This window comes from Triticum dicoccoides, chromosome 4A (assembly GCF_002162155.2).
Source record: "Triticum dicoccoides isolate Atlit2015 ecotype Zavitan chromosome 4A, WEW_v2.0, whole genome shotgun sequence".
NCBI classification, from domain to species: Eukaryota; Viridiplantae; Streptophyta; class Magnoliopsida; order Poales; family Poaceae; genus Triticum; species Triticum dicoccoides.
This window is the reverse complement of record NC_041386.1, coordinates 311,437,869-311,449,486: the sequence shown is the minus strand read 5'-3', so window position 1 is coordinate 311,449,486 and position 11,618 is coordinate 311,437,869. Positions and strand designations below refer to the sequence as shown.

The 11,618-nt window shown below is 46.5% G+C and overlaps 1 protein-coding gene across 2 annotated transcripts; it reads right to left on the bottom strand.

Moving 5' to 3' along the window:
- Positions 1-1,659: 1,659 nt before the first annotated feature.
- On the bottom strand, positions 1,660-11,618 carry LOC119285836. Of its 2 annotated transcripts, none has more exons than XM_037565166.1 (7): positions 6,836-11,618; positions 6,506-6,753; positions 6,278-6,422; positions 4,496-4,676; positions 4,083-4,415; positions 3,319-3,995; positions 1,660-2,374 (listed from the first exon to the last, which is right to left on the bottom strand). In XM_037565166.1, the coding sequence occupies exons 1-7, from the start codon at positions 11,363-11,365 to the stop codon at positions 1,787-1,789; spliced, it is 6,702 nt and encodes a 2,233-aa protein (XP_037421063.1). In that variant the 5' UTR covers positions 11,366-11,618; the 3' UTR covers positions 1,660-1,786. The 2 variants fall into 2 exon arrangements, with proteins under 2 accessions (XP_037421063.1, XP_037421064.1); XM_037565167.1 differs by having other exon boundaries at positions 3,319-3,983.

The following is an 11,618-nucleotide window of genomic DNA, read 5'->3' as shown; positions in this document are numbered from 1 at the left end:
AAACAGAGCAAGCTAGAGCATTGTGGTTGTTCAGTCCCTATTCTTCATGGTTGTTTAGTTACCAGGTATTGTGTACACGGCTACATGCATGTGTGATGATTTTAATTCCTGCTTGATGCGTCCAGTGGCAACTTGTGGACAGATGATTCATGTTGATTTATGTTGTTTTCAGTTCAACACTTAACTGAAAGTCTTTCTCTGAATCTTGTTCTTGCTGTTCGATCTGCAGGAGAGCAGCAGCGCTAGTACTCTCACAAACAAAAATCAATGCAAAAGAGGAGGCCCTGGATGTGATGGCCAGCAGGTGAAGAGGCCAAACCTCTCGATCGGCATCCCAACACCGAGCAGTAGCACAACCAAACACCATGTCCTAGTACAGTAGTACACCGAGCTACTGCCTAAAGGGCCGAATTGGAACTGGATCGGCGAGAGGTCGCCTCGATGCACTTGGAAAATACGAAGTGGGAGGCCTAGGGTCACGGACGGAGTCGTCGTGGAGCAAGTCGAGGCTCGAAGCGGCGGGGCTCCTCAGGTCGCTGACGGTGGACATGGAGTCCGGCGTGGATATGGTCGCCGCAGAAAGGCGGGGTCTAGTCGTGGGCGTCACCGGCGAGGAGGGCCAGAGGAAGCCGCGGCCGACTATGGCGGGACAGGGAGACCCGCCGCAGCCAGACGGCGACGAGGATTGTGGCCCTCTCGCGTTGTCCCTCCACCGCCTCCCAGCCATGGTCCTCCTACGCCTCCACGCCATGGCCGCTCAAGGACACGCAGGCCGCCCTCCACAGCAGTTGCTCCGTTGTCCTTCACCCCGCCGTCCGAAGAAGCAGCATCAGCTATGGGTGGGAAGGGGAGGAGCAGAGTGCACCATGGGAAGGAAGGGAAGGAGAGAGGCGGCGTCATGGGAAGGGAGGGGAAGAGTAGGGAGGCGCCATGGGGAGGAAGGAAGGAGAGGGGCAGGGTGGCGTCACGGTGGAGGACTGGTCTAGAAAAACGACCGTGTCGCCTAGCGAGTCTTCCAGACCAAATAGCACTTGCAGGTGAACTCACGAGGACGGTAGCAAGATTGAGCGGCCAGCTCAAGAGCCGGCTCGAGCCGGCCGCTCGTTCTCTCCAAGAGGTGCGCGTGCACTTTAAGATTTAAGATTTTAGGAACATTCGTGTGCTCAATTGGCCATCGCGAGTTGCCGTAGGTTTCCGGTTCGAATCCCCACACGTCCGAAATTTTAGTCTCTTCTTAGTTTCTTTCCTTCATTCACTGACAGGTGGGACCCACGTGGGGAGGAGATAGAACCCTTCCACACAGCATGTTTGACCGGTCAACTCAAATAAAATACGAGTCAGTGCCCGTATAATCACCTCAACTTGTACATAGTAACCGTATTGACTAACTTCTTATATGCAGTGACCAAAATAAGCTCGCGACACAAGTTCAGGTACCATAGATGAATTTTACTCTCTGCTAAATGTACCTAGGTTTGATGCCATTTTGTGGATATTCGAACATCCGGGCCAGTCCATGGACATTTGTGCATATCGTTAGATGGCAAAGTGTCCAGACCTAGGGGCGTTTCGATGCACCGCGCTGGAGTTGCCCTAAACGTTCAGATAGAACACCCTTTGGTGAGCTGCAAAATTTATACAGGTACGACGCCATATTGCTTCAAAGAGGGGGCAAACTGCTCCATGCATGAAAATGAAGCAACAATAAATAACGGGCACAGGCTATAATTACCAAATAAAACATGAATCTCATGCACAGAAAATTGGGCCGAAAGAATATCTGCTCTTAGCTTGATGGGGCCTGGCTACTTTTTGATGACGATTTGGCAACATAGATCTGCTTCACCCTACCAGTGCCATATTTCTTGTTGGAACCAGAGCTCCTCCCGGGATATCCTGACCGACGTTGCCATTCATTCACAGTTCCAGCCCTTTGGGTAACCCTGGCCAGACGATCCTGATTATTATTAACTGAATGCTTGAACTGTTGATCCGATGGTAATGAAGACTGGTGTGGCTTGGAGGGCATCTTGGCAACTTGACCAGACTTGGGGTTGCTATTTGGGACTTCATTGCCGATCACACCTTTCCGGACAAATGAAGGCTCAGCAGTTCGAGCATCTGAACTGCTTGAGGCTGGCTGTTTAACATCCGACGACTGGGAGGCAGCTATACTTGGGAAACTCTTGTTGCTATCTGATGTTGAGGGCTCCTGGAACCGCTCATTTGTACTTGACTTGTCAATTACCACACTATCAACATACTGTGATGCCACTGTACCATCTATTGGATGCGGTTGCAGTTGCACTGATAACGGGACAGAGTGCATAGGCACACGTGGCCAACAAGGTTGCACCTGTATTTTCGCAGATGACTGGAATAATAGTCACGAAGTTAGTTACAATGCCAACAGAGAAAATGTTGTGGCATAAAACAAAACAGAAACTTGTTTGTAACCAGGTTATTTAGTTCAATATACAATGATCATAGAAAATATACATTGGGGGCTCTCCTAAAAAATACAATGATTTTATTTGAAACTGGCAATGGCAAGCAATTGTGTGAACATAGATTAAATCTGCCATAGAGAAAAGCAAAAACAGATCCAATGCTTCCGAAGCAGAACAGCTACAATGTCCACGTCATGAGCGAGGTCAACCTTCGGATCACCGCCGGGGCTAAGAAACTAGGGTCATTTGTTTTGTGGGGGTCACTTGTAACAAACTCTATCCTCTAGATGAGGCAAATCCTCCGTTTCGAAGAAGAAAAAAACAGTGCACATAGTCAATAATAATGTGTCAACCCTACACCCCGGGCACATACTGGAAAAGGCTAACAAATCCAAGCTACTACCTAGATTCAAGAATATAAGGTGTATCCGTTTTCATGCCAGTCAAACATTTGTATGTTTGACCAAGATTATAGAAGAAAATATCAACATCTATAATACAAAATAAGTAAAAAGTGAAATACTTTTCTTGATGGATCTAATGATACAAATATGGTATTGTAGATATTGATACTTTTTTCTAAAAACTTGGTGAAATATGCAAATGTTTGACTTCTGAAAAAACTAATACACCTTATATTTTGGAAGGGATGGAGTATAGTAAATGCTGCCACAAAGTGCCTCCAACTGTTTCATGCATATGAAGTTATGCACAAGAGAGAGAGAGAGGGAGAGAGAGAGAGAGATTGCTCTTTCTGATCCTATAACACAAACTAATCACCCTTCTGATAATGAAATGGATATCCAAACACATAAGGATGAACCAATTTGATTCTCTAAACATGTTATCTGAACCAACTATTGCATACCTGGAACGAAGCCATGTCAAACATTGTCAGCGGGGATGGGATTGGCATGATAGAAGTTGCACGTAGATGCGGCACTTGAGTAGGAAAACTGGGTGAGGTTACTTGACCAGGTAGCACACTTTGGTTGCTTGGATCACTCTGGCTGATGCCAACAGAAGGTCCTTGGTTTTGCTTCCAATCAGGCTGCTTGTCACCAGGAATGTAAGTGGCTCCCATAAAACCAAGCCCCATTTGACCAAATTGCCCAAGTGGGGCAAAGTGGTTGTAGACCACCATATGTGGAGGACCTTGCATGCCTGGGATTCCTCCAGGGCTAATGAAAGGACCAGCGAATCCAGTAGGGGGGCGATAAAATGAATCCACCATAGATGGCCAAGCACCCAACTGTGCTGAAGGCAAAGCGTTGCTTCTTTGAGGCTGTTGACCCAAAGTGCCGGCAGATTCATCACTTGGCCCAAATGCAAAAGGATGTCCTCCTAACATTGTGTTCATCTCGAAGCAAGAGAAGTGGGACGGCTGTGCAATGGGGAACTGAGAAAGCGTTGGCCCTGGCACCTGTGGGCTTGGTAAAGAAGGCCACAGGGGCATTGACGGAGTGTCAACTGACAGGTCTGCTGGAAGGGCAACCGTCAGTAGCTCCTCTCTAGATGATTGACCAGGTTGACCTGTTATTGCCCCTGCTTAAGTTTTATTAAGCTCTATAAATACAGGTGCATCTAAAAGGTAATTTTTAAATCAAATAATCAACAACCAGAAGATCATACCTCCGGCTGTTAACCCAGTGAGATCCTTACTGCTAAAGCTATTTTTGTCTGAAGCAGAAGCTGCAGTTCCAACTGCCTCATCAGTACAAATAGCTGCAACAGCCACAGCAGAAGCAGCTGCTTCAGCCTCAGCTTGAGCTTCAACCTCCTCTGAGTTTGAACATTGATCTTTAGTAGTAGCCTTCTCCTTATCGAACAAAACAGCAGCACTACTGTTATCACCACGCAAATTTCGGTCAATCTTCATTTCAGGCCAAGATGAACCTGGAGCACCAAGCCCTTTTGAAATTGTTCGGGTGATGGGAGCCAGTACGGTTGGCGAGGTAACTGCCCCTGAGCATTGTAATTATTTCATCATCAATGAAGCTGCTGGAAGCATTGTACGATACTAATACAAACCATGATGTGCTTACCAAACTGAATCTTCTCCCCAGCCAAAAGAGAATTGATAGGGCTAGCAGATGTGTATGCCATGTCCGTGGTTACTGTAGGAGATAGAGCATTATTGGACTCCAAAGGAAAGCCAGAACCTCCTTGTTCAAACTTTGCTGGTTTCATTGCTTCCTCAAGTTGAATTTGAGTTAATGGCATAACCTAGCATGGGCACAAGTTGTCAGAAGTATACAAGCACAGAATTGTAAGACTTCAGAGTTAGAAACAACTCGTCTTTAAAACATAAACGTGCCAATTGTTGCCTTAAAACTCAGAAGTGCATGTAGAACCACAATATTTGTTAAGAAAATCAATACTCCCTCCATTCTCAAATAGATGCCGCACTAGAATGCATGGCCAAACTTCCAATCACTTTTTGAACACTAAAATATATACAATTATTCAGATTTGTCGCAATGAAATCATATTAATGCAATATATTTCCTTACCATTAATTCAATATCTCTTTATTCTAAAACTGACTACTGACGCAGTAATCTCATTAAGCCATGCACTGCTAAATTCCATTCATAAACTAATTAAGATTTCTTTTTTTAACTTGTTTAAGATTTCCTTTTTACTGCACTTGTGCTTTGTGAGTGCGGTGCAAACAGTGAACTTAAAAGACATTGCAAAACAATTGGTTGGTTCATGCACTGAAAGACTGCGTTGATCAGAACATACAAACCAGCGCCGCGTGCTCCAGGAAATAACAAGCATGGACATCCATTTATACGTATGAGTTCGCCACATCATAGTGGATAAGTGCTTAGTAGTACATGTGCTGTCTAAAGCATTGATCATATTTTCCATTCTTTGGGTGCATCCAAAATTATAATTTTCTGGTTAGTGAAACAGTGAAGGTTGTGATTATGATGTGAGTGATCATGATTTGATGTGAGCAGAAATAGTATTAGTAGATTATAACCATTCTGTTTGTGCTACCGACATAAATTCATGCGCTACTATTTCTACAAAGAACACCATTTCTATGATTCAGTAATCTGCTAGCTATTAGGGCACTGAAAGTTCTGATCATTTAGAAGTACTAAAAAAAAGTCGTCCCATAACTATACTATAAATTATACATTATATATGTTTCTGTAATTGTCATATACACACTGTTCATTATAAGTTGTTACTTTTGCTTTCAGAGTGTTAGAAGAGAGGTTCAGCTTTGAGAAAAGACATTCAAACCATTCCGGAAACAAAATATCTTTGAACAATTAAAGGCATGATTGTACATATACATACAGGGTAACTTGATTTTAAAATATATCAAAAATATCAACTTACTATTCAAGCTGCAACGCGTGGACATGACCATAGTTTCTATTTTAATAGCGTATAGTAAGGAAAAGTAGAAGTTAGATTTCTATCTTGGAGATAACATCAATGTCCAAATATTAAGTACATGTATAGCATGGCCCACCCAGCACAAAGTTAGGATGAGTGCCCGATCCAAAATAACATGACTTCACTGACATGCAGAAATTTCGCAATGTAGGTTATTTTATTGTATAGTGCTAGCTCACTTCCCATCGTTTATGAAGGTAAACTGTGAAACTATATGCTTTGGGTATAAAATGCTTTTGCCTGCAGAATATATAAGCAGCACAGGACTGTCCACATTAACTTGGCACACAGAAGATGAAGTCAGCAGAAACACAAAATGAAGGTCCCCCAAGGCAACCAAGGCACTTCGTACTGTTTTGAATAATGATCTGTACATATGGACAAAAAAACTTGCCAAAGCAATCTACCTGCTGGTTCATTTGTGAACTATCCCAGTTGCCCATGTTTGTGCCAATGGACAATGTTTTATTATTGCTTTCTGACAAGCATGCCACAAGCTTTGTTGCGGTACTAGAAGTTATCAAGTCGGAGGTTGCCTGGCTTCGGATAGGCCTGCAAAAGAATTTTTGAACAAGGTTCTAAACAAGAATCCTAGTTAAATAGCATAAACATAACTAAGATACAGTGCTACATACTTCTTTGCATGGTAGTTTGTACGAGGTCCTGTGTTGGCTGAAGGTGGCCGCCCTATGGGTGTAATTGAAGCTGTATCACCCATGAATGAAGATGATGGTTCGGTGTGATCAAGGACCCTTCCTTCAACTCCAAGGACAGAACCCGAAGAAACTTTCTTCGCAGGTTCCCCACCGAAAGAAACTGTCCCCTTATAAATACTTGAACTGCTAAAACTGTGTAGAGACATTTGATGCTGCTTGCGGGGAGCCTGGTTCAACAAACACGAAAGCATTAATTTTACGAAGACAAATAGATACAAGGCACCAATGTAAAGGATGATAACTTGGCACCTTTGCCATCCTTATTTTGGATCTATTTTCTTTCTCCCTCTGCTCTCTCCTGACACTCATGATCTGCTTCTTGGACCTGACTTCAATGAAACCATCTGCATCAGCAGGCATTTCAACGCCTTGCTGCCTAACGATGCGTACAACTCCAGCATGTAACGAGGTATTAGCGTCTCCCTCGGGGATACCACCTGCTCTAGATTCTGTGTACCCACAATGAGACCTGTCATAAGATGGAGCCTTCTGTGCGATTCTCTCTGTTTTACTATAATAATGAGCAGATGTAGATGAAGAATCTGCTCCATTAATATCACTTGCTTCATTTGTACCTTCCTTTCTGTTCACATTTCTCACCAGAATCTCCCTTGCCAATCGATTGGAAACCAGATTCTCATTCTGCTCATCGTGGCACTCAGAAGCTAGGGCTTCGTTCTTCTCAACATTTGCCCGCACTCTAAATTCAGTTCTTCTTATGTTCCTACGAGACCTTCTCTGGAATCCTCTGGAATCTTTATGAAAAGGTTCAACAGCTGTGCCTGTTGATCCCATATTAGATTCTTTAACAGCATAACCGTATCTCCTCCCACTTCCACCAGATACAGCGCCTGCCTTTAGGCCACTCAAGGCTTTCCCATATGAACCAACTTGAGAAGATTCTGCGTTATTGAAAGAAGATTTGTGATTCCGCTTTGAGGAGAGATCATTATTCCTCTGAGAATCACCTTTTGAAAGTCCAAAAGATGCATTTTCTTCAATTGAAGTTCTGTCTAATCGGCTGTGAAATTCATTTAAATCAGCCATCCGGTTGATTTCAGATTCATTGCGCTGATGCAAATTTGATTCTCTTGGGGTATTCTGGTTTACATTTGGATCCATCTCATTGGGTATACCACTCGAACCATTCTGTTTCGATATATGTGGAGATGGTGCGGGGGGCTGAACGGAAGGCACTGCCTGAGAATGTGGTCGAACATTCTGGGCAATAGGGCGGACATGCCTCAACTGACCAAACTTGAATAAAGGAGCTGATGAAGGGAGCAGTTGAGCCAGGGATGGGTTAATCTGATTGTGGAGATGGATCGGCATCTGTATGGAGCCAATCTGAATGGCTCGAACCGGAGTTGGTATTAAAGATGACCTGGAAAACAAACCGAACTGCAGACTAACAGGAACTTCATTCTGGTCAATTACTGCTGATGTTGATGAATCAATAGGCAGGGCAAAAGATGCCTCAGGTAACTTGGAACTTGGCACAGCTGTGCTACCGGATGGATCAACATTGGATTCATCGGTCAAGGGATTTGTTTGATCAAGAGCTAAGTCTTGAAGCGTAACAAGGTCACAAGGATCAACTGAACCACATCTCAACTCTTGCTCCACGACGCCCGAGTGTACACCAACTTCCAGTTCTGTGCTCTTCACAGAAGTTAATTCAAGCTCACTATTCAGGGGAATTTCAACCTGTACACCCTGATCAAATCCAAGTATAACTGGCTCCATTTCTGCAGTTGTATTATGTTCCTCTGCAAACTCATCATCCAAGTCAAGATGCACGTCTGTGAACTCATTAGCCAAGTCAAGAGTATCACCATCGCCATCATTGATTTCATCTTCTTGGTAGCTATTGCCTTCCTCATCATACACATCCTGTTTTTGCTTGGATTCATTGTGTTCACTTGGCCATTCATCATCCTCCATGTGAGAAGCCGTGCTTGAGGTGGCGATTCTGCTTATGTTTGCTGCATCTAAAGTTGAAGCCGCTTGGTCATTATCAGATACCACAGTACGATAACCATCAGCAGAAGTTGGCAGTGCAGGCGAATCACCAGAAACATCCATCTCGTCATGTGAAACATGTGGAGGTGATCTAGGAGGGCTTGAAACACAAAGAGAAGATTGTGAGCCCAAGACAGGGCTCGCCCTGTCCCCATTTTGCTGCTCATTGACAACAATGCCTTCAGCAGGTGTCCCATGCTGGCGGGATACCTCTTGGTATGCACTACCATATTGGCTGTGCATAGTTTGTTCATCATCTCTACTGGAGCTCTCTCCCATTACATCATGAATGAAAGATGAATTGGCACGTTGAATAGAAGCACTAATTGCACTTCCATGCATTGAGGTCACAACAGGTGGGGGGGGTACACGTGGTTGCCGCATAGGGTAGCAGGATTTTGTAAAAGAGGAGAAATCATTAGGCTCGGAGTTCTGGAACATTCTCTCTCCTTGTTGAGCATTGGAGCTTCCGTAGGAACCACTAGGCAGCCATGTAGCATCTCCAAACCTATCACTATTGAAAAAATGAGTGTCAAATTCAGACTGCTTGTCAAAACAGTTATTCCCCCTCGGTGCATCCCACCCTGGAACTCTTCCTTGACTATAATCTTCCAGTGCCCATGATGAATCATTGATTTGGTCTCTCGAAGATGGCCCGACTAGCGATGCCCGAAATCCATCATAAGAATCTTTTTTAGGGAAGCTTCCCCTCTTAGTACCCAAAGTGTCGCACCGTGGACTGTAATGTAGATTTTCTTGGTCTTCAAATGCAGCCCTTGCACTGTGGTACGCGTGTTCTCTATCAACCAAGCCTGAGTGTCCATCTCCCATAGTGTTGACCGCCCTTGGAACTGTATCACTGTACCGGTTGAGACTGGAAGCCACCGATGACATGGAGGTATTGATGCGCTCACCCAGTCTGCTAATATCATGTCTTTCACCAGCATTATTGTACCGTGACACATCTCTATCTTTCAAGGCTCCAAGTGTTTGTTCATCATTGGCAGCTGAAGTAAGATTTCCATCGCTCATGTTTGATTCGGCTCGCCGTCTAGCAATCCTTGCCTCCAATTCCAGGAGCTTTTGACGTGCGGCTTCTCTACGCCGCTCCTCCTCCATAGCAACCCTTGTCTTCTCTTCCTCCCTAGCAATTCTCTGCTCCTCAACTCTTCTAGCAGCTTCCAGCGTCTCTTGCTCGGCTTGCCAAACAGCCTGTCTTGTCTCATCTTCCACCAACCGCCGCCTTTCCTCCTCCTCTCTTATCAGCTTCTCCCTCTCCTCATCTTGTTTCCGAGCGATTTCTCTGACTCTGGCCTGTTCTTCCACTACCCGCTGTCTCTCTTGCTCTTGTACCCTCAAGATCCTATCGAGCTCAGCCTCAAATGACTCCCTTACTGGATCATGGAAATCTGATGGTTTGGTTGTTTCTTTTTTCTTCTTTATTGAACTGAAACTAACGGCAGAAATGCTATCAAAACCGGTATGCTCAACTAAAGGCCTTACAGGGACTCCAGCGAGCCACTTATCCCTGCCAAATTTTGTTCCCAGCTCATTAACTAAAGGTCCCTTATTACCAAGATATGGCATCACCTTGGAAACAGGATTATTCTGGAAAGACTTCCCTCTGTACCAGTTATTAGAATTATCATTGTAACATTCACCTGCAGTTTCCCCAACATGTGCGCTTCCATGCAGTTCAGTCCCAATCTGTCCATAGGCTCGCACAGCAGGATCCTTACTAGTATTGCACAAATCCTTGGAGGCACCATTAGTAATGCCTTCATGGTAAAGTAATTGTCCGCTTCCTTTGCCTGCACTGTAAGGACGACCATCTGTCTTCTCCACATTGTGGCTTGGCCTAGGAGATCGCCACAAACCATCTTGCCCGCCCTCTTTATTGGGAGCAATGGAATCTCTCCCACAGGACTCATTTTTTAAGTGCTCCATCGTCACGCCATAAAGGTCGCGCCCTGGAACCATGGTCTCGATCCTACCAAATCCCCTCTCTTTACTGTCGCGATCTGGGAGACTCAGCACTGTATCACGCTCATCATCAGCCCAATCAGCATCATACCTAAGCCGCACCAGTGGCAGCGGCCCCAAATCATGAGTTTGCACTTTCTCCACTGAACCATGGAGACCAGTACCTGTGACGCCAACAGAAGCCAAGGGCTCAGCACCACGCGAGGGCATCACATGTGGTCGCATGCCCAGGGGCATCGGCTGTGTCTCCGGCATGGCGGCTTGAGCCCCATAAAGGTCTTTCTGGCGATGCTGCACGAGTGGCGGAGGTGGTGGCGCCACCGCTGCTTTAAGAGAAGGGAAGTCCTCGCCCCGCAAGACGACAGCTTTCTCCTGGAATCCATACGACGGGGGCCTGGAAACGCCACTAGGAGCCGGTATCGAGCCCAGTGGCTTCTCGGATGCCGGAGCAGGCTTCATCCACCCAGCCACGGCCCCGCCGGATCGGGGCGGGGCTGAGGCGACCCCACCGCCTGCAGTGACGGTCGCGCCCTCGAAGCGCTCGTGCTCCTTGCGGAGCGAGGGGAGGTTCAGAGGCGGCGGTACGGAGAGCTTGGGCTGCTGCGGCTTGGCCATAGAGGAGGAGCCGCGACCGCGGGAAAGCACCACCATGCCACCGCCGCCGCCGGCAGAGGGGGCAGCGGGGCGGGAGGGGCGGCCGCCACTTTGGGATTGGGCGGACTGGCCGTACGATCGGTTGAGGTTAACGGATACAAATTTGCCGGGGTGCGACATCGGCGGCTGTGGCGGCCGCGGAGCGCATGAAACCCTAGCTGCAGCCCGATGCGCGGGTGGGCGTGCGGGGAGGGGGTGGAGGAGGCGACGGCTCGGGGTTTATGCGAGGTCTGGTGGAGATGGGGAGGAGGAGGAGGAGGTGGTGGGTGGTGGTGGTGGTGGCTCGCCGCCGAAGAGGAGGCGACGGCGGTGGGTGGTGGGATTTGGAACGGGGGATTGGTGCCGGGTCCGGAAGAGGGACGCGGGGGGGAGG